This window comes from Periplaneta americana, chromosome 3 (assembly GCF_040183065.1).
Source record: "Periplaneta americana isolate PAMFEO1 chromosome 3, P.americana_PAMFEO1_priV1, whole genome shotgun sequence".
Taxonomy (NCBI): Eukaryota; Metazoa; Arthropoda; class Insecta; order Blattodea; family Blattidae; genus Periplaneta; species Periplaneta americana.
Window position 1 is genome coordinate 14,590,670 of NC_091119.1, and position 24,000 is coordinate 14,614,669.

General features: G+C 36.3%; 1 protein-coding gene across 1 annotated transcript in view; it reads right to left on the reverse strand.

The window, feature by feature from the left end:
• Nucleotides 1–23,726, reverse strand: part of LOC138696242 (dynein regulatory complex protein 11-like) — a 47,535-nt gene extending 23,809 nt beyond the window's left edge. Inside the window, exons 1-4 of the mRNA XM_069820926.1 lie at nt 23,480–23,726; nt 15,370–15,591; nt 8,229–8,776; nt 1,846–2,219 (exon numbers count right to left, since the gene is read on the reverse strand). Coding sequence (XP_069677027.1) covers nt 1,846–2,219; nt 8,229–8,776; nt 15,370–15,591; nt 23,480–23,726 — 1,391 coding nt within the window. The remainder of the gene's footprint in view (nt 1–1,845; nt 2,220–8,228; nt 8,777–15,369; nt 15,592–23,479) is intronic.
• Between the last annotated feature and the right edge of the window lie 274 nt (nt 23,727–24,000).

Here is a 24,000-nt window from a genome sequence, read left to right on the forward strand (position 1 = left end):
TTTACAGCTTGAACTTATTGATCTTCAATGTGGCCTAAGGGCTAAAGATCGTTTGAATAATACTACAAGTCTGGTTGAGTTTTACAAGACTAAACCTCAGCAATAATATCCACGACTACACAAGCTGGCTGTGAAAATGATTGCTATGTTTGGCTCAACATTTATATTTGTGGGCAACTGTTTCCCATAGTCAACTTTAATGAAGACTGATAAATAAAAATATAACAAAATGATTTTGTATATTTAAGTAGCTATAGAGTTTCTATTATTTTTGTGAAATAAATATTTCTTTATTAATTAATAATAGCTCAAGATAGTTTTCTAAACACTGAACGGGAATTCATTTCATGAACACTCGTACTAGTACTTTTGTGTACATTTTACACGAGATCACCCCTTCTTCCAGTCCACCCTTATACAGAGCGCAGCCAATATCTGCATTCCGCTCTCGAGCTGTGAACCGACTCGGAGAGCGCAAATCTTGTGGAGGCCTAATATATCATATTATCATATCACACTGTACTCCTGCTTGATCAATGCAGTTCACTACACCTTTGGCTATAGGCTATATACGATTTTTCACCTTTATTTATAGTGCTCCAAATCCCTTGCCATGATAATGGAAATATTGCGTGGACAATAAGTGTCCTGATCTTAGAGCAGCCGTGGCGAAAATGCCATCGTGCGCCGAGCCACTGTGTAAGCTGCAACGTGCATAGCACCTATGGAGGGAGGCAGACACCCGAAGGGGAAGTGAAGCAACTGTCTGACTTATTAACGGTTTTTCATTTTCCTTACGTCAAACACTTAAATAAAATTATATACAGTACAAGGCTACAAACTAATGTTTAGTACGTGTAACGAAGAAAGAAATGAACAAGAAAACATTGGACACATTATCACAACCTAAAATTAACTGTCTTCAGAATGTCTCTGCGACAAAGTTTCAAAATCAGGAATTATGTCACTTACTGCCAGTCGTAGTTGATCACGAAGGTATTTGTCTGTCAGTCGTGATCTAAATTTGATGTTACCTATTTTCATTGTTGAAAATAATTTTTCACAAACGTAAGTTGTAGCGAACATGGCTTCAACAGAGCAAGCGAAAGAACGAAGCTTCAAATATTTATTTTTTGCCAAAGATTTGAAAAGTTCAACATTTGTCAAGTCCTTACATCTAGCTTTCATTTAACATCACATTGTAAATCTGTGAGTTTAAATTGAAGATCTGATCGCATTATTCGTACATCTGCTAAAAAAGGATCGACGTACAGAGATGATATTGATGATGATGATGATGATGATGATGATGATAATAATAATAATAATAATAATAATAATACTTAACCTTTTAATGTTTCATCAGTAACATGTAGTAACTTATAATGCCGTTTTATGTTATACAACCGTTTTCCTAGTAATATTTGTGAACAAATCATACATTTAATATTTTCATCATATTGTCAGCAAAAAAAAATGCATCCTCCCATCATAATTGAAACTTTCGTTTTTATAGAGATACATGGTTTCGGGAGAGACATTGCGACGATACGCCACTCGCAGGTCAGAGACAAATACAAATGGAACGGAGTTTGACTCCAATGAGTGAGAGGGTGGGGGTTGTAGGTAGGAAGCAAGGGAAATGCACTGCGAGCCACAATGTGCTCGTGAGTCGCATTTTCGCCACGGCTGTCTTAGAGTTATAAGCAGGGGAGTGAAGAAAACAATAATTTTATTAGGTGGAAATTTTTTTTTTTTCGAAAAAAAAAAATAAAGACAACATTTCTTACTCGTCTCAATGCCCACAATACTATAGATGCATGTTATTCTGCCTTCATTACTGACCTCTGAGCCTCAGCTCTCAGTTTCTCCTGCTCTTCCATGTATTCTTCTGGGGTCTGCACTTGCTTCAGAAGAACACGCATCAAACCTCCGTCCTTGTCAGACGGATACTCGGGAAAAACTTTAGCCTTTGTATACCACTCGACGAACCAATCCCTGATATCTTCTATATAGGACTCCTGAAGCCACGGGGCGTCCCATTTGACATAGCGTTCATAAATTCTCCTCTGATCTTCTTCGAAGTCATACTGATTATCCTCCTGAACCTCATGACGTAACATTCGCACCTCTTCTAATCGCTCCTTGTTCTTTGTGGACTTCCAGCTGGGGACGCACATTCCAACCATCATCATAAGCTCCCGTTCTCTTTTTAGTAGCTACAAAATTCGAAACATTGTAGAAATATTTACATGAATACCTGAATAAATAGCAGAATTTAGATCATTTCAAGGGAAAAATTGTTCCTGGGCCGGGTATTGAATCCGGGACATTCGGTTGAGAGCCCCAAGGCTCTACTGACTGAGATACCCAGGAACCCTACCAGTTTCAGGCTTAATTAATCCCTTTATATCCACATAGACTACTTCAAGTGGATTGAAAAGATATCAGAGACCCAGAATTGAGTGCACACCATGCTGTGTGAGTTAATTTGTGGTTTCCTGTTAACAAACAGTAACGTGTATTATAATTGCAAATCTGGCTTTCAGGTATAGCTCACAGGAAGCTAAATCCGAAAACCAGATTGTATACCACAATTTAGAGTTTACATTAACGGTCTATAGATGAAATTTGTCAATCTTTTTTCTCGCAGGTACCAAAGGTAATACATTATATGATTAATTTAATCGGATATTTAACGACGCTGTATCAACTGCGGTGTTTTCTAGTGTCGGTTCTTAATTATCATTAACCAATCTTATCGGAAATGAAATATTTATCGCCAGACTATCGGAGTTTAGAAAAGCATCCATCGATTTACTTGCTTACTTATGGCTAGGCTTCGAGACTTCGGACCCGATAGAGCAGTTCAGTGGGAAATCTGCATAACGGCGTACTGAGTATAGTGGTAAAGCGTACAGTGGGTGGGGGTACTGTAGAATGAATGACAACAAATACGCAAAGGAAAACGCTCTGGATTTGAAGGTTCTGATGAATAATTTGGTTTTCATACAAACCTATTTTCAAACTGTGTCTGAAACTATTACACGGTTAGAAAAGTCAGAGCAAGAAAGTGAAACAGAAGTGAAAATCAATTTTATGTAAAAAATAACGGATATGGAACATTATGTAATATAAACAGCAAATTAGTGGACATAGATTCACCCGAGAATAAAAGACTGCAATAATGTTAAATTTTTTTCGTTTTGCCCCTATAATGTCATGCGACGCAGAGCGCATCTTTTCACAGTACCAACTGTGTTTGGTAGACAACTGAAAAATATTTACGTTTGAGACACTGAAAATTTATCTCGTAGTACATTGCAATTCGGTACTGTAACTGCACTTCCTAAAGACGACCAATAGGAAAAATGAAGAAATTAAAATTGCTACATGTTTATTTCCACCATTAACACTGTGTATAATTAAATACAAATGCTTATAAAAGACAGGAGAATAAAAGCTTTTCACATTCTTTTGACATTGTCATTGTGTAGGCTAATGTATATTTATTTTCAGAATGTCCATATGTGTGCGTTTCCCCATACTACCGTACTCTATACTAAATAGCAACGTTGTTACCTCAACACATCACTACCTTTCACTACCTGTAGCGAGTCAACAACTTATAGTACAAGCACAGTAAACTTATTGTATCGGGTCCAAAGTGTCGAAGCCTGCTTATGGCTTTTAGAGAACCCGAAGGTTCATTGCCGCTCTCACATAAGCCCGCCATCACTATCCTGAGCAAGATTAATCCAGTCTCTACCATCATATCCCTCAAATCCATTTTAATATTATCCTCCCATCTACGTTTCGGCCTCCCCAAAGGTATCTTTTTCTCCGGTCCCCAACTAACACTCTACATGCATTTCTGGATTAGCCCATACGTGCTACATGCCCTGCCCATCTCAAACGTCTGGATTTAATATTCTTAATTATGTCAGGTGGAGAATATAATGCGTGCAGCTCTGCGTTGTGTAACTTCCACCATTCTCCTGTAACTTCATCCCTCTTAACCCCAAATGTTTTCCTAAGAACCTTATTCTCAAACACCCTTAATCTCTGTTCCTCTCTCAAAGTGAGAGTCCAAGTTTCACAACCATACAGGACAACCGGTAATACAAAGCTTCCGTCAACTATATTTGTAAATATCAGAAATCAGAATTTAAAATAATCTTTCCCGGGGGTTAAAGGCGGTCAGAGCATGGTGCTGACCACACCACCTCTTTCTAGTGCCGAGGTCATGGAAAGCATGGGGCTCTACCTCCATGCCCCCCAAGTGCCTTCATGGCATATTACGGGGATACCTTTACCTTTAATAATAATAATAACAATAATAATAATAATAATAATAATAATAATAATAATAATAATAATAATAACAATATATTATTCCCTTTCTAAGTTCAGAAAATATATATTTTTTTAGAACTTAATTATTTCAAGATGTTCTGCTTGAACGTTTCTTAATTACTATAACAACACTAACAAATCGCACAAAAACATTCGTTATGCCAGACATAGAAAAAATAAAACAGGAATTTTACAGTGAAATATAATTTTTGTGGCATATTAATCAAGTTCTAGATCATTCGTTTTTTATTTTTATTTTTTTAATATTCCAAAGTTTTATAAATAACCTGGAACTATATTTTATTTTGCCGAAATTTAATTTGTTTACTTTTAATTTAAAATGTAATAAAAGCACGAATATTCTAATTATAAAATAATTACATTCACTAATTTAGCGAAAAATTAAATATCATATAAATTACATCCTGGCCTCTAAATTACTAGATAGAGTATAACAAATTGTATTTCGCATATAGATAGCGTCATTTTTACAGAAGCTACTGGCTATCTGGCTAGCAGGTTTCAGCTGCCTATGGCTTCAACAGCGTGTGAAAGGTCATATGCACGCGCGTTTGTGTTGGAGAACAGGAAACCTAAGTATTGCAAAGCCTTGCATGAAGCAACACTACAATAATTTCAAATCACCAGCAAAGTACTATAAAACAATAAAATTAGGGAATAACTCGAAAGACTATACAGTTGATAAAAAAAAAAACCGAACCTATTAGCTAAATATCAGAACTTGAAGGACAATTTCAATCCACAATTGATCCCTTACTTTTCAGTATATTATTTCTTCAAAATTTTCCTGACAATTAAGAATTAATAAGATTTACTTTTTTTCTTTTTCCAATGGTGGGACTTTGTTTTGCGGCATTCACACAATATTCGCACTGTAGAAGTCGTTCTTTTGTTTATTTTTTTTTCTGAAAAAGAATCCATAATATGTAATAATAAAGGAAAACAAAATTTGAATAGATTTGTTTTCAAAGGAATATCCAAAGATTATAATCCTTGTTTGTTTGTTTGTTTGTTTGTTTGTTTTTTTTTTTTTTTTTGGTATCAAGACCGAAGAAAAATTATTTTCTCGTTCTGAAATTCTTTTATCAACAGTAATCTCACTAGAGGTTTTGATTTATCTAGAGAAAATCAAAACTCGAGTGGGATTTAATTGACTATTACACGATTAGAAGAAAGTATATAAAGATTAGAAGTAACGAAGTACTCCAATACAATTAAATATTAATTGACTTACGAAAATACAACTGTCTTCAAATATATTATTGTACCATCTCAACATTACGCTAGATGGCAGTAGTGTGTTATGATTAGCTGTTTTCTTGTTATCAGTTGTGCCAACTATGGAATCTTCATTGAACTCTGTGAACGGTTACCGGCCAAGAAGGCTTTGTTGATTCAGTTTCATTTTTATTAAAACAGTTGCATTCCACTTCAATTATCCGGATCCCAGTAATCAACGTCACTTGACAGATGATTTTCAATAAATCTTAGTATTAAACAATCTCTGATACGTGACTATCCATAATATCATATAGCAGAAGCTATAACATGACCTAAATAATATAAACAAGTGTCAGAAAAGTTTTAATTACGGATGATGAAATAAACAAGAAAAGTTTTAATTAAGAATGATGAAATAAAAAATAAACATGAATAATTTTAAAAGTAACAATTACTGAAAGTACAATTTTCAAATTTGAATGTTTTAGTGGTTGGTGGTTCAGTTGATGTTATGTTGGACGTGTGCGTAAAAGAATTGGAACTCGTTGATGTACATGGTGTATCCCTCAACTTATTCAGGATTTCCGAATGGTGCTCTTCATTTATTTGTAAATAGGATTTCAGGGAAGATGCATAGCTATGACCAGTGATCTTTATTAATTCTTGTTCTTGAATGCCAATGTGAGTCATATATGAAAGTACTGTGCATCGACTGGAGTGGTTTGTAATTTTTTTTTTTTTTGACGTCCAGACCAGTGCAGTTTGAAATGTTAGCAAACAAAGAAACAAATGCTAGGGTAGTGATAAAAATAAACAAATGCTAGGGAAGCGATAAAATTAAACAAATACTAGGGACGCGATAAAATTATGCGATAAGCAGCCATCATTAATTGGTCAAAATTAATATGACGTAGTAAAAGTGTAATAGTCAAAAAAAAATTCTAATTTATTGAAATTAGACAAAGGACGCGTCGTAATTGTGGATCTTTTTACTGCCGTAGTGTTGCCCTCGATGCATCAAGGAAGACGATATCCATAGCAACGGACAAAGATTAATGTAGTAATGGAGAAATGAAGGTAGAGGAAAAGGCAATATTATTAGATATTATCTCAAGTCTTTAATTTTTCTGGGAATGCTAGAGTGATTATTACAATAAAAACAATATATATCTTTCATATAGCAATAAGGTATTATTATTATTATTATTATTATTATTATTATTATTATTATTATTATTTATTTAAGTCATTCTTCCTCATTACAATAACTTGTCACATTATATCCATACTCACTGAATTTCGACCAATTTTCAAGGAATAAATCTAACCTTTGCACACTTGTAACAAACACCACAACTGTTTACTAAAATGGAGAGAGAAAGCTGATTGACAAATTTTTACCACTCCCAATGTTATGATCTAAATGGCAGTAACGGTTCCTGTTTAATTTACCGCGAATTTCAAACTCAAGAGAATTTTAGAAACTGGCAATTTTTCCTAAATAGAAGAAAGAAAATTTCTGGACTGCAATGCGTGAACGAGCTGTCACAAATTTTTTTAAATAAAAGTGATAATTGCACAAGAACCATTTCAGACACGTCTAACTGTTCGCCGAGTTAGCTCAGTGGTAGCGCGTCTGCCTCCAAACTAACCGGCCCGGGTTAGATTCCCGGCGGGGTCAGAAATTTTCATGTAAAATTTCTACCTTGGGACTAGGAGAGATGGCGGTGCACAAATTCTAATCACTATATTGTGCACCAATATGCCTAGGTTAAATCCAAAATCTCTCCACAGTGCATATGAAGAGAAGGTATATGTCACTGTTGATAGTGATTCGTCCGTCGGATGGGGAGGTTAAGCCTGGCGGCCCCCTTGGTGCTATTAACAAGAGTTTCCATTTCTCCCTTCCTCACCTTCCCCATCATTCTCACCCATTCCCTACAGTACACTTACACATACACTCACCTAGTACACGGCATAACTCTTCACAGATACACACCATGCATAACGTGGCCCACCGAAGTGGTGTGCAACTTGAAAATGGGCCACACAGTCCTGCGATCTATCCGCAATATGTGGAACCCGAATCACGTAAAGTAAAGTGATTGTGATAGGCATTAGACACACACACACACACACACACACAGAGATGTGCCTAATTCTATCCCAAAATTCATTGATCTAAGTACACTCATTCTGGAGTAATTAATTTTTTTCCTACAATTTTGCAATAAGTTTTCATAACAGAAAAATTGTTGAAAGATAGAGAGGTTGAGTTTAAAGTAAAAACTTCATTTTTCAAAGGCATTTGTTCCCTGTATAAGGATCAGGGGGTTTCACGTAAGTATTGTCAGTAGTGAAACATCACTTTTGAAGGGGTGTCAACCTTTTGGTAGAAGCTGTATGTAGCTCAAACGACTGTGCAACCATCAAGATTCGTTGTGGTTCTGGCTGTATGAGGACAGTACACTGCATTGCTTTATTGCTGTTCAAGGTTATATCTATAATCGATGTTGCAGTCAAACTTGGGGTTTACAAACCCCAAATGCGCTCTCTACTTATTGTACCCTGAAATTATTACTTAAAATAGTTAAGTCTAGGGTCTTTTAAACTCTACTGTTCACACGCACCTTTTCTTTATTACGATGCGTAATCCAAGCCCTTTGGAGTTTAACAGCCGCCTCATTTTTCTGCTCCACCGTAACTTTCACCTCAGGTCTGGGCTGGCCTTCTTGCCGCCTTCTTGTTTCCTCGCGCTGATCCGCTATAATTTTGGCCACCGCAAACTTATACCGCGCTTGCCTGGCCCTCTCCGCGATCTGTATGACCAGCACCGCCATCTTCATCTCTGCAGTCCACTCTTCCTTCTCAGCAGCAGCTAGTCTTGCCCTTTCTTCAGCCCTAGCTTCCTCTTTGGCCCTCCTGATCTCCCGCCTCTTCTGGGGAGTTAAGTCTATAAAAGGTGGCGGCAGCGTTGCTCTCAGAGTTGCGAGCTCTTCCTCTTCTGTCGGCTTCCCGCCAGTATGCAACACTATTTTCTTCTCAGAAAACTCTTCTGGATCCTTTTCGACATTCTTCTGCGTTGATTCTACAGCTTCTTCTTCTATCTTTGACGAATCTTCTCCTTCTTTCTCTATCGCGATACCTTCTTGTTCTTCTTCTGATTTGTCAACTTCATCTATAAATTTAAAATATAAAATTATCTGAAGAAAGGACAAATTATAGAAAAGATATTCGAATTATAATACGCAATATTTCTCATTGACTTCTTGAATTTTTTGGACGTGAAATGGTCGATATTCTCTTAATTGATTAAGAATTTAATTTAGCATACTAAAGTAGTTTTTATAGGTTAAGGGTGTTTGAGAATAAGGTGCTTAGGAAAATATTTGAGGCTAAGAGGGATGAAGTTACAGGAGAATGGAGAAAGTTACACAACACAGAACTGCACGCATTATATTCTTCACCTGACATAATTAGGAACATTAAATCCAGACGTTTGAGATGGGCAGGGTATGTAGCACGTATGGGCGAATCCAGAAATGCATATAGAGTGTTAGTTGGGAGACCGGAGGGAAAAAGACCTTTAGGGAGGCCGAGAAGTAGATGGGAGGATAATATTAAAATGGATTTGAGGGAGGTGGGGTATGATGATAGAGACTGGATTAATCTTGCACAGGATAGGGACCACTGGCGGGCTTATGTGAGGGCGACAATGAACCTTCGGGTTCCTTAAAAGCCATTTGTAAGTAAGTAAGTAAGTAAGTAAAGTAGTTTTTGGGAGGCAAATTAAAAAAAAAATCCTTAAAATAAAGAAGACCCAGAAAATAATTGTTTAAAGACATCATGTTCCATGACTCTGACTTTTCAGAGCTTTCATATTAGCCAAGCTAACTGAAATGAGTTAATATTTAGTCAGTAAAATGATTTTTTTAATTGGGTTATTTTACGACGCTGTATCAACATCTAGGTTATTTAGCGTCTGAATGAAATGAAGGTGATAATGCCGGTGAAATGAGTCCGGGATCCAGCACTGAAAGTTTCCCAGCATTTGCTCGTATTGGGTTGAGGGAAAACCCCGGAAAAAAACCTCAACCAGGTAATTTGCCCCAACCAGGATTCGAACCCGGGCCACCTGGTTTCGCGGCCAGACGCGCTGACCGTTAAGTAAAATGATATAAGATGAAGTAAAAGCTCGGAACTAAGAGTTTTCGCTTTATACAGAGTGGAAAGTAAGGTAGTACATTAGTTGTAGGATGTGATTCCTTGAAATATAACGAATAAAGAAGTATAGTACCATTTTGCTCGTTTTTTAAGAAATAATACTTTTATGCCGACATTTCGATCGCGAATTTTACGAATATTGTTTAAAATAGGTTTAATTTCTTGTATAACAATGAAGAGAACGTTTATTATGTTCACGTTGCAGCAGTATTTTAATTAGAAAATTCACAGATTTCGAATTAATCGATTCAAGAAACATTGGAAACATTGATTGTCGGGTCACGTACAGAAGGTCTAAAAATCTGGCATCGCTGTCCGGACGGCAGACAGTTTGCCTAGTACTCTCAACTCATCAGTTGTTATGATGTTTACATTGCATTAGTGTGCGGTTGGACGTACAGCGATACAGTTTAGTTTATTTCAAAACTACGAGATGCCAGAGTTCACAAATCGTGAGTACTTAGACATGATCCAGGCCGCGGAAGAAATTCGGAACAGTGAAGAACTACTGGCCAGAGTTCGTCATAATTGGACTAGAAGATGTGAAAACTGCACGCACGCTGATGGTGGACATTTTAAACAGTACCTGTGAGATGTGAGTGGAATGAGGTTTACAGAGTTTATTACTCTTTATTTCAATATTAACGCCCAAAATTAGTGCTTATTACATCTTGTTCACAAAGTTACATCAGTTTTTTTTTCCATTAATCGTAACTCAAACTTCAATCCTAAGTGTTTTCACTAATTGGACATAATTTCCTGATTTTCACATTATTTCTTGTTATTGCTGTACGTATTTCTTGCTTACATTAAAATTATTACGCCATATTTAGTATTGAATTGTTAGTGTATTGCATTGTAAGTTGATAATTCTGTATTCATTGTTGAACTGCGCCCGGACACGAGCTATTTTGTTCATTCGGGTTATTAATTTACATTTTCTGACATTAAATTACACAAAATAAACAAATAACAGCTACGTCCCTATCCGGAATTTACGTAGGTCATTTTTGTGCCAAGATTTATCCCCAGATTAGCTCGCGAAGTATTGCTCCGAAGCTCAGTACATTTGTTTGCTGCCGTCCTCCCTCACCTGCTGCAAGATACACGGTGAAAGGTAGTTGAACTTAACCCACCCCCTTCAAGACGCTGACCGCATGGGATGTGGGGTACTACTTACGCGGCGTTGAAACATCTTGCAATTGCCGTCAGCGCTTTCTCTCACTATCCGTAAGTCCTATAATTTTTTTTTATTTATAATGAGTTCTATGGCTCCTGTCAATTAATGTACTACCTTACCTTCCACCCTATATAGAGTGATTTAGAAGGAACAATAAAAATTTTAGGAGTTGGCAGTATGGACGTTTCTGAGTCAAAAGTTAATATTCCACAACTCCAAAGAACTGGACTTAAAGACATTTATCTTTGGGATGGTTAATATAATTTATGCTCGACCATGCCGAAATGTAGTAATTATACACCTGGTAGCAGTCCTTTAATGCATGTCATTAAAGTACACCTACTCATTAAAGTACAGGTGTTCAGCCAATGACAAGTCAGCTTACAGGTGTTCAGCCAATGACAAGTCAGCTTTGTACCGTTATAAAACGGCAAGTATCGATTATTCTCGGATATTCAATCGAAAGAGAATTAGCGAAAAGTCACGGAGGCTGGAAATCCAATACTGTCGCACAAGGTTATGTTCTGTTACTATAATAATTAGAGTTAATTGTAAATAACATTCAAATAAATTCAATTTGTCATCTCGTTTTTCAATTCTAAATCAATTTTCAGGTTATACCAGAGTAATCATCTTATTCTGTGCAAAAGTCAATGAAATTCGGCCTCGGAAAAAATCAATACTTTCGCGTCTGCGCACATCTCACAATTCAGATCAGTTCGCACATAACCATAATTTTGAATACTTTCAAGTTAGAAATATGGTCGAGCATAAAAAGTCGTATGAAACTTGCCTATAATGATAATTAAGACGCTCGTATGAAAATTATGAAACTCGCTTGCGCTCGTTTCATCAGCAATCATACTTGCGTCTTAATTACTACCATTATAGGCTCGTTGCATAATGTACTATTATATAATTCTGTTTTTAAAATACAATGGAACTTCAAAATTATCGTTTCGATTACTGCTTAAAGTCAAATAGTAATATTAAATAATACACAATGAACAGAAACTGCTCGACAAGAAATTCTCTTGACTTAGTTCGTGAGTGTATAATAGCTCTTAGACGCGTTGTGCGTTTTGTTTATAAATTCAACATGGCGCCATTCTCGTCGTCATAACAACCACGGCACTTAAAGAATAAAAGAAACAGCTTCAGCGCATGTAATAATAGTTTTTAAGTATGTGACAGCCAACTAAATGTTGACTGAAGGCAATATAATTTGTGGGATTATTTCTGTAGCAAGTACCAAAGGGAGATGCAGTCTAACTGGATTTCGACAAACGTCTCGTATTAAAGCAAAGCCCATCCACTCATGCATAAATATTAGTATCTCTGAAGTTGGCTTACCACTGCTTTTCTTGAGGGCGTCTTTACATTTTATGGCGGTGCTGTGATGAAATGAGCAACCCAGACTATAATATGTACAAGGCATTTTTATTTCCGTAAGTTCACAAAGGCGGTTGAATATCAACACAAAGTTTGGGCTCCACGTTGGAAATACGAACATATTCTGCTTTCTCCATGAGAGATGGATTTGTGTGCATGAATCAGCGCTTCGAATCTCGGTGAAGGTTCTTCTTTCATATAATTATACAGGGACATCATTTTATTTTTACTAACATTTTTAATATTAACTTGCCTATATCTCTGCATCAACGCCGTTTGCTACCCCCTTCCACGACTGGAGTTCGATGATATGGCGTAATATACAAACAAATCACTTTACTAGGTATAGGAGGGAAGAAAAGTAGTTCATCCATTTACGTAAACTAGGAAATATTGCGATTTTGAGTTTAATCATTTTCATTAGGTTTTTGTTTAATCAAAATACAGTACAGTATTAACAATATGTGTTTTTACTCACGAACTGAGCTGTCCATGTGGACGTATTCATTATATAGAGTATATTATATTGTCTATAGCACATTAGCGTACACTATAGAGAATGAAGTTAAATTGAAAAATAATCATAATATGGATATTTAAACACTTTTTTTTAATGGTTGCCGTTCATTTCGATACAGGCTTCAGTTCTAATGTGCATATTATCGCACTATAGACTATTGTACCTAACCCCAATTACCAGTTTCGTTCTTCGTACTAGTAACTCATGTTGAAATAATTCTGTACCTATTCTATAAAAGAATACCTTATGTACTGTAAATTCAATCTTCACTTCTGCCTGATCCGAGAAGATAAAATTACTCAGACATGCTATCTACTGTCCGTCCAAGTGGTTATGTCGTAGGGTCGTAGAAAAGGGGGAAATCACGTGACAGTTAATTACTTAACGAAACCCTTTTATTTAAGTTATTTTAAACAGTTGTATAATATTACGTAGACGTCCAATTCCTAACAGAAATTAATGTTCTCAGAAAAGAACTAAGACAGCCCAGCCACTAGCTGGCGAATAAAAGCTGGTGGGGAAACCGGGATACGACGTTGGCAAATGGACGACAGTACCTGTGCGAAAATGATTCAATATTGAAAGCTCTTTCGTCACTGGAAAACGCGAACATATTTTTGGAACGTACTGTTTACTATGACCTTAAGGCTATATGACTGTATATGCGGTCCTGGATCTGTGTGGAGGACGGTTGAACTTCATTAGTGGAAGGGGTGGGAGTGAAGTACATTAAAAAATTCAGGTACAATAAAAATTGAAGTAAAAGTAAAATGATGTCCCTGTATATCAGTCTAGGAACTGAATTGAGAAAACGAATTTTTATATCCGTGTAAGTAAATGGCGATTGGTAACACAGATACATACAATTCTTGTTTCATAGTATGTGTTGATTTACTTCAGTACTTTCTTTACTTGCTGACAACAAATTAAAAGTCACACAGAGTTTGTGTGCACTCGATGTGGGATTCTGTCGTCCCGTCAGCCCACTCAAAGTGTGTGCATATAAGAGGAAAAATTGAGACGGTGTAGGGGTGGAGTTCCTGGGTAGCTCAGTCGGTAGACCGCTGGTGCATTCAGCAAGAGGTCCCGGGATCGATACCCGGCCTCGGAACAATTTTTCCCTTGAAATTATTCAAGTCTGATTCACAGGTAGCTTTACCTGAAAGCTAGATTTGCAACATATATACGTACATGTATTGTAAAATGGGTGGAAATATGAAGGCGTGTTTAACATGTTCAGCTACAATAATTTCTAAACAGAAATACAAAGAAAAATCGTGTTATAAGTCGCGGGTATTAAGCCAGATTCGCAAACCGTCGTCAGGCTTTCGCTTAGGCTAATTGTCCGACTACAAGCAAGCACAGGCACACAACAAACACTAAGAACAAAATAAGGACGCTGCTTGACGATACTCTAGAAATGAAATGAAATTTCGAAATCGGTATTTGAAGAATCTCAACACTGCTTATTTTCTTAGAGAAAGTATTGCGATGCTGCAGAAAATCGATTTTGAAATGTTCGCGGTAATATGAGTTTTCAGCAAGTCTGATATCAAAAGGTGATATTGGATATGCTTTTGTCTGTTTATTACAACATTTTCTCGTAAACTAATGGTCCGATTTGATACATATTCAGTATCTATAAGTGAATTTACTCAACTTGCATGTGGAATAGACAACAATTTTAACTTAAATTTTATCAGCTCATATTTGAAATAAAAGACAAACAAAAGACAGTAATCGCCACTGAAACGGAGGAACATGATTTTCAATATATGCTTTGTACGGCGGAGACGGTAAACTAACTCCCCAGGTCAAAAAATTCGTTTAAGAACTCCAACAAAGTGATAAATATTTGGATGGCGGGCGTTGAAAAGACTCTTAAGTATTCTATGGAATGACGTCATTTCGGCGGATGAATAAGTAATATAGTGCGAAACGCAATCAGTGGCAGATTTGAAGATTCAATGTCCTAGGCAAGTGGGAGGTAATTTACATAAAATACCTCTAGTATACAGGAGGCAATTTACGTACTTACAAAAAGGTAAACAGTCTCAGTGGAGGCAATTTATATCATCCGATGTACGGCGGGTCGTCTTTTAAATTGAACGCTCTGTATAAATGCAGTTAAATGGTTTAATTATTGAATAGAGAATTTTTTTTTGTATATAACACAGGAAATGAAAGTTGACCTAATTGGGGTGGATATTAAATAACATCGTTTAAGGATACCTTTTGGGTAATACTGTAGTTAGATAAAATATTATATAAGCGGTAGTTACCATATTTGCAATATGATAAAGGAGCCGAATTTCTCGAAAATTAATGAGAAAATATGTGTCACTTCCACTTTCTTCTTTGTAAATGAAAAGTAGAAATAAATGACACCGTGTTAACAGTTCCGACGATTATAAGTTACCCGTCTTTGATACAAATACATTAAATTGGCACTAGCCTGCGAGTGGTGGGGATGGAGGAGCCTGCATCTTCTCGAATATCTGCGCCATCAGCTGTTTCCGTCGAGAGATTTCCGCCTCTCGCTCGCGGACGTAGTACTTAGGCACTACGATCTCCCCGTCCCAGGGCGTCTTCTTCAGCTGGATGTACACCTCGTCGTTGTAATTAAAGTTAGTCAGTTCTAAATCCACGAGTTCGTTCTTGAGCTCCAACATCCGACCTGACATCGAATAAACAATCATGAATCTTAGTGTCGCGACAGATAAGGATTCATGTCCTTTCCCATAGCAGGGACTAACGGCCGAAAAGTGGACTAACAATTCATTGAATTGATTGACTGTTTATTCTATACATAACATACATAATGGAATACGGAACTATATGTTTGGATCCCTATAGAATATACCAGATAAATTCCTTAGAAAGAATCCAGTATAGGGCAGCTAAATTTGTTAAAGGTAAAAGAGAAGATGGAAATGATACGATAAAAGAACTTAAATGGGAAACTTTGGAAAACAGACGTAAGAAAACTAGAATAACATCATTGTATAGAGCACATCTAGGTCAGAAAGTATGGGTAGACATAACGGCTCGGTTAGAAAAGCCAACGTACTATGGTAGGAACGATCATGATTTTAAAATCAAATGTAGGAAACAGAAAACGGATGTAGGTAAATTCTCATTTTTAAATAGAACTATAAATGATTGGAATGACCTACCTGCAGCGGTCTTTGAGGGCTGTCCTTCCTTAAGGAGATTCAAGAATAATTTAAAAAGTTGTATATAAAGTGAAAATTAAAATTAAGGTGACATTCAACATTTAATTTTTTTAAGGTGACATGTATTTATCTAGGCTGACGAGTTTACTTCCTTGGTTTGAATTGTAAATTATTTAAAAATAGCGTGTAAGAGGGCCTTAGACTAGAAATGTTTAGTTTAAATGTAGTTCTGTTTATAAGTATGCATAAGGATGTAATTATTTGACTTATTTGAACTGTTGTATCAGTGAAGCGAGGTGAGTCAGTGAAGTTATGGTTTTACAGTGCAGTGAACAGTTCCGATCAGTGATAATTTATAGCGTCAATGAAATGTGTTCTATAGTGTCAGTGAAATGAGTTACAGAGTGTCAGTGAAATGTGTGCTAAAGTGTCAGTGAAATGCGTCATAGTGCCACTACAGGGAATGAGATGAGAGTAAAGTGAAAGACTATTGAAACTTACGTAGGACCTATAGATAATTATGTAGGTTGTATTGTAAAATTAGGTATTTTATTTTATGTTTTATTATTATTGTGTTAAATTGTATTGTGTATTATTATTGTATTGTGTGTAAAATTGTATATGTGTTGTAAAATTGTATTGTGTATTGTAAATTTTATTGTGTATTGGTTATCATTTTATTGTGTATTGTTAATATTGTATATACCACTGCCACCGGGTGCTTGCCCACTTGCAGTGTAAATAAATGCATACAACCATATAAATGGATGTACAAGTCAGATACAATTACATTATGAATAAGAAACAAAATAGGATTAAAAAACATACGAATTAAATTACATTTAAAATTAATAATTGTTTCCGTCCGGCTTCATTTGTTGAGGATTGTCAGTATGAAAATGTCCCCATAACAGGTTACGAGCCTGTTGATGGGTTAGTCCAGTGATGGGGCTGCCATCTTAATGCCTCTGGACTGGCATCCTCGTTTAATTCCCCAAACGGGAGGGGTGCCTTCTCCGTCGACAGTTATATAGAAGTTAGAAGTAAAATAATAATAAATAATACTGTTATAGAACAGGTGAGCCATTTTAAATACCTAGGTTGCGATATTACTTATGATTATGATAAGGATGTGAATATTAAAACACAACGCTTCCAGGCTGTATGTGGCACAATTGCCAAGAATCTAAAGAAGAAAACAAGGAAAGAAACGCAAATAAAATTTTATAAGACAATGGCTATACCATCTCTCTTATATGGATGTGAAGCATGGACCTTGAAGAAAAATGATATTAATAGAATCCAGTCAGCGGAAATGAAATTTCTCAGAGGAGTAAAAGGATGTACAAGATTGGATAGATATAGAAATGATGACATAAAGAATGAACTAAACCTGCTCCCAATTATAGATAAAATAAAGGAATATAGAATTCGTTGGTCGAATCATTTAAGAAGAATGGATAGGAACGACTACCGAAACAGGTGTTGGATTATAAACCACGAGGAAGAAGAGATATTGGTCGGCCAAGAACAAGGTGGAAAGTTGAGGACGGAACAGGAGACTCTCCTACTCCATGAAGAGAAGAAGAAGAAGAAGAAGAAGAAGAAGAAGAAGAAGAAGAATTAATAATATAAGAATCAAGTAGTATTACATACAGGGTGTTAAAAATTATCCAATATTTTTTGGAGGTGATAGTATGCATCAAAATAAGGAAAAATGTCTAATAACCATGGGTCCTAGAACACATACTTTCTGAGATCTGAACACTTGTTCATAGGAGGTGCTTAATGTGACGTCCATTCATGGTAAGGTCCCTGAAACAAATAACGCCATTTATATCTTTAAAGCCACCCTATTAGTTCTTGTTAACGACACAAGTTTTCGGTAGTGCACTACTGTAGTCTGCATTCGCTTGCCATGTAGTGATGAAATGAGTTACTAGCTGTCCGCTGACATTTACGAGTGACTTAATATTCCACCATTTTGCTGTTTTGTGTTGATAGTGAAAGGCTGTTCTTATATCAGGATAAGAGGCAATATTTTATTGTGTGTGTTGAGCAAATAATAACTAAACAAATTATATATTTTCGTGATCCTTAAACATTCTTCTATGCAGAGAAAGTAATTACAATCTATAAAATTTTAAAATATTAGAGAAACAGACATGTAATGTTATCAAGTACTCAGTAGCGCTTTAACGCCACTGTTCAACTGTTCATCAAACTCTTATTGTTATTATTTTTTTTTTTTTGTTTTGTTTGTGGAGAACATTCATATTTAACTAAGGTTAATGCTTTTGTGTTTACAACTTTTTACGTGTCTTGTTGTCTCTTTTTTAAAAGACAGGAGTTGCCGGAAAACATATTTTCCTAATCCATTAAGTGTTTCAGCTTCAGATCAAGAATATTTCATTAGTTATTTTGTATCTTTTATTAACAGAAACTCGAATACAGTTGTTTAGTTCAATTTGTGTTTCTTAGGAAAAATAATTCATTAATAATTATAAGTGTATAGGTTACTATAAAATAGGTGACATTAATTGGACAAGCTGTTCCTAATAACTCCACTATACAAAGTTTTCCTATTTGAATTGTATTTCTTCTCCAGTATATAATATCACCATTTTCATTGTGCTATTTTCTAAAGATAAGATTAAAGTTCCATTGTCATAATTTTTGTGTTTGTACATAACTTATTTCCAGAGCAACAGTGACTTAAGTGTTAAGGTGGCGTTATTTGGTACGTGTACCTTAGTGCATATTTCTGCCCTACAATACAGCATACTACCAGATAATCATACCGCAGTTGACACCCCTGGCATGGAATAATGATACGTTGCAAGGAATACTGAAAACAAAAGTCTGGTTGCGGATATGAGAGGGGTTCAGCAGAGTTGGTGTTGTGAATTTTGTGTTGTAATATGAGCTCATGAAAATCCCATGTAGTTGAAGAAACAAGGCATCAGCACAGATTCTCAATCAATGTATGGGCAGGCGTTTTGGCGTTAGATTAAGGACCATACGTGCTACCATATAGATTAACTGGGGCTCGTTATCAGGATTTTCTTATTAACGTATTGCCTACCTTGCTGGAGTATGTGCCATTTCAGCAAAGACTACAGATGTGGTTCATGCATGATGGCACACCAGCACATTTTTTCCTCAATGAGCGTGAACACCTGACGCTGATATTTCAGGACCGCTGAATTGATTGGGGAGACCCCACACCTTGGTCTGCTCGTTGCTTATTTAGGAAGACGAGTCACAACTCCACTCTCATCCCATCTCACTCTTGAGACCGGTCTATGAATGGGAGAAGTGAAAATTGGCCAGGCCACGAGACCAGAAGAATTTGTGCCTCAGTTACAGCTTTTCAAATGCAACCTCAAAACCCGCGAAAATACATGAAATCCAGAAGCTAGACCCGGCCAAAGTTAAATTTTACAGTAAGACTGGCCTATATACATCACAAATTTTTCAAATAATTCTAAAACGCTATATTCTTCATTCAGATAACTAACATACACAATTTGAGTTCGGTTAAGCCAAATTACTGTTGTTATTTTCATGTAGGCCTATTTGTAATTTAGAGATGAATACAGTGCCCTGAGGAAAAGCGTTTTTAATTATGATAATTAACGTCAGATGACTCTAGTGTCAGATTACATTACAGTTTTCCCCACAGGGTGTCACCGTCTATAGATTTCCGCATAGTGTCATTAAGCAGAAGCGATTTTGGAAATGGACTGAAACAAGAGAGTCTGCGGTATGAATATGATAACGATTATGTTGATGACGTAAAACAATACCGAAATCGTATTCCTTCGTCACGCACATTGGAACGATGTATCAAATTAGTAGTATAAATTACCCTAGGTCCCTATTAATTGCGTAATAGAATACACGAGCGTACTAAAAAGACTTAAATTTTAGTTAGGTCTAATGTCAGCTTTGTCTTCGTACACAATATTATGGACACGAGATCAGAACAAATGAAAATTCAACTAGTAACTTTTTTTTTAAGTGGGCTCCCTGAAGTTATAGATGAATGCAGTGGAGGAGAATTTTAATTTACATCATAAATACTCATTTTAGTTTACAGGAGAATGGAGAAAGTTACACAACACAGAACTGCACGCATTGTATTCTTCACCTGACTTAATTAGGAACATTAAATCCAGACGTTTGAGATGGGCAGGGCATGTAGCACGTATGGGCGAATCCACAAATGCATCTAGAGTGTTAGTTGGGAGGCCGGAGGGAAAAAGACCTTTGGGGAGGCCGAGACAAAGACGGGAAGATAATATTAAAATGGATTTGAGGGAGGTGGGATATGATGATAGAGACTGGATTGATCTTGCTCAGGATAGGGACCAATGGCGGGCTTATGTGAGGGCGGCAATGAACCTGCGGGTTCCTTAAAATCCAGTAAGTAAATAAGTACTCATTTTAGTTTCAAATATATTTTTCCGTATATTGATTTTTCTCACGTAAAATATTAATCTGAATGAAATTTTTACTGCAACTATTTATGAGATAGCTGCTTATTTCTATGAATTTATTTTGTGAGAAATTCTGGTACTTTATTTCATTAATTTTTTTTTTTCGTGAATTATAGGAAATATATATTTTTTTTAATTTAAACTTTTCTTAAGAGAATAAATGAGATATTTCATAAAATGAATGCATAGAAATATGTCTCTATGTCTTGTGAAAGTGACAAAAAATAAGTTAAAAAATTGGGATTTTCTACTGAAAACTTGGGTTTGAAATTATTTCTAAAAATAATAGAAAAATCATCATCATCAACATCATCATCATCATCATCATCATCCTGTCAAGTACTAGTCCCAAAAGAACTGTTACGGCCTGAAAAAGCGATTTTCTTGTCATCTTTTCATAGGTCGACCAAGTGACCGTTTACCATTTGGACAATACTTCATTACTGCCTTAGGGATCCTGGATGAAACCATTCTTGAGACGTGTTCCTTGCAGTTTAACTGATATCTGGAGATATAGTCCAGTATTGATGACACATTAAGTTCTTGAAGGATATCTTCATTTTTCTTTCGATCCCATTTAGTGTAGCCAGCTGTTCGGCGCATGAATCTCATCTCGCTAGCTGTTAGTGTGCTTTCATATTTTGTCCTGCTTCACTCCCATAACATAAGACTGGTCGAGCTATTATTTGATAAAGACGAGTACGAGTTTATTTTTGTACTAATGAAGGTTTAAAAACTCTATTAATGATGCCCATTGTTTTGTTGAATTTTACAATTTTCTCTGATAAATGCAAATTTTCAACAAAAGAAAGTTTATATCCTAAATGATTAAACTTATTAACTCTTTCCAAAATTGTATTATTTAAACAAATTTTGCTTGGTTATTGGGTATTTACCACAAAAGGCCATTATTTTTGTTTTGTTAATGGATAATTCCAATGAATATTGCTTTCAAGTCCGATAATAGAAAAATAAAAAGCCAAAATCATTTGTGAGTTCAAAATTTTGATTTTGTTAGTCCTTTACGTAGTAAACATGCGTTCAAAACTTGGTTGAAAAAATTATTACGAAAAAGGTTGTCATTTTTAGTGAAGTGTGCCCGTAAAATATCTGTAAACTAAAAGAAAGATTATAATTATATGACAATAATAAAAACATTTAACAGTAAAAACATTGCAGAAACGAGTAGCATAATGAAGTGAAAGAAGGGGAGAATCAATTCCATTACCTCACGTGCCTTTTGCGGCAACTCACAAGTTGTAGCCAAGCTTACAGAGAAGATTTTTTAATAGTGCTTTTTTAAATGGAGAAAAAAATAAATATGTTAGACTCCACTCTTCAAACTATACTAATTATTAGCTCGTCGGCTTACAATCAAAACACATTAAGTAAAAAATATTATCTCTGAAAAAATGACGTTTTGAAAGCCCTTAACATAATTGAATCCTCACAATATTATTTTTAGTAAGTCGTTTCTCTTTATGTGTAATTCATTTTTCAATTCTAAGTTTATACACATTCATTAAGTTATGTACATTATACACGGTGTTTCCGAGGTGGTGTTACAAACTTTCAGGGATGATAGCGAAGGGCACATGTATCAATTTGAGATAAGAAACCCTGGTCCGGAAATGACTGAGTCAAAAGTTATAAGCAAAAATAGTTGTGTGGAAATGGAATTGTAATTTCGCACCACGTGCCCTCCTTCCCTTAACTTTTGGAACAGTAGTGGAAAGATGGTATGGGCCGGATGTCTCCTACGTGGGTACTTGGCCCGATACAATCTGTGAGCTTGTCTACTGTTCCCATTGTCTCATCCGTATTCGAAAATCAGGTCTGCTTATTCCACTCTCGTGATCCTCCATTTCACTAGGAGTGATCGACTGGACACTGCAACTTGTACACATACACTGCTGTCTACAGACGTGCATATCAGGACCGACCATGTCCGTTAGACATTACATTATCTGCATTGCTTTAGTGTAGTTTCCTGTCCCCTTCCCTCAAACTCACTGAAAGGAATACTGTGAGTAGACAAAGTAAACAACGTGAGATGAATACAGTATGTGTAAGATGTACAGATAAATATACATAAATAAGGTGTACAGAGGAATAAAATAATTTCATTTCTACACAACTATTCTTGCTTGTAACTCTCGACTCGGTCATTTCCGGACCAGGGTTCCTTACCTCAAATTGATACATGTGCCCTTCGCCATCATCCCTGAAAGTTTGTAACACCACCTCGGAAACACCCTGTATATGTCTTTTTCTCAGAAGTAATATTTTTTACTTTACAGCAACCATCGTAGCTCAGTCGGCAGACTCGCTAACCTGTTGATCCGGAGCTGCGCTCGGGCTTGGGTTAGATCCCCGTTTGATCTGATTGCCTGGTTGGATTTTTTCCGAGATTTTCTCAACCATAAGACAAATGCCAGGCACTCTATGGCGAATCCTCGGTCTCACCTCACTTCATCTCACAAAAAAAAAAAAAATTGTAATCTTGTAAAATTTTTACTTATTCCATATCTTAGGGGAGAGTTTGGTAGTATAGGACATCGGGTAATATCGGACAGTGCGTTTCTTTCATCTACCACCAGATGGTAGTACCTGAATAACATGGTTACGTTTCTGTATGCGACATCACAGAAACGTAACCCTGTTATTCAGGTACTACCATCTGGTGGTAGATGAAAGAAACGCACTGTCCGATATTATCCGAAGTCCGATACTACCCAACTCTCCCCTAAAGCTTCAATGCTAATGTAAGTTCTATGCAATACAATAAATGAAACGAAATGAAATGAAGAAAGGTAACTGGCCCTCCCTTAATACGAGGAACATCGTCGATTAAAAGGTGACACAACGTCACTGAATACCAGCTCACCGAGACACATCTCCAGGAGTTTCCTGATCATTGGTCGCTTCTGGGGTTGTACTATCTGATCGTAGCATTGGTCCAGGTTCCTAATCAGCTCAATGTACTTGAGGTACAGTGTGAACACGGTAGCTTGGGCGTCGGCAGATTCCTTTATCCTGGTTTCAGTTGTCTGAAGAGGCAGATCGTATTCCAGAGTTCGATCCAGCAATCGCTCCGTCTCCTGCCACAGCTTCGAGTAATACAGGTTGGACATTTTGACAATGGTGAGAAAGATGTCAAAATCCTTATGCTCTGTGAACACTACTGATGTTTCGTCGGCGACATTTTCAAAATTTATAGTCCTAGACGAATAGACTAAGTAATCCTTGCTATGTCATTTTGATTGCGGTGAAGTTGAAATCGAGAAGTGAAACAGGCATGTTTCCTTCTTAACGGAAATTTTATGTTTCTGGGAGAAACAAATTATGTGACTTGCAATTTGGTGAAAAAATAACGAAATGTGGATTATCTATGGAAACGAACCTGTG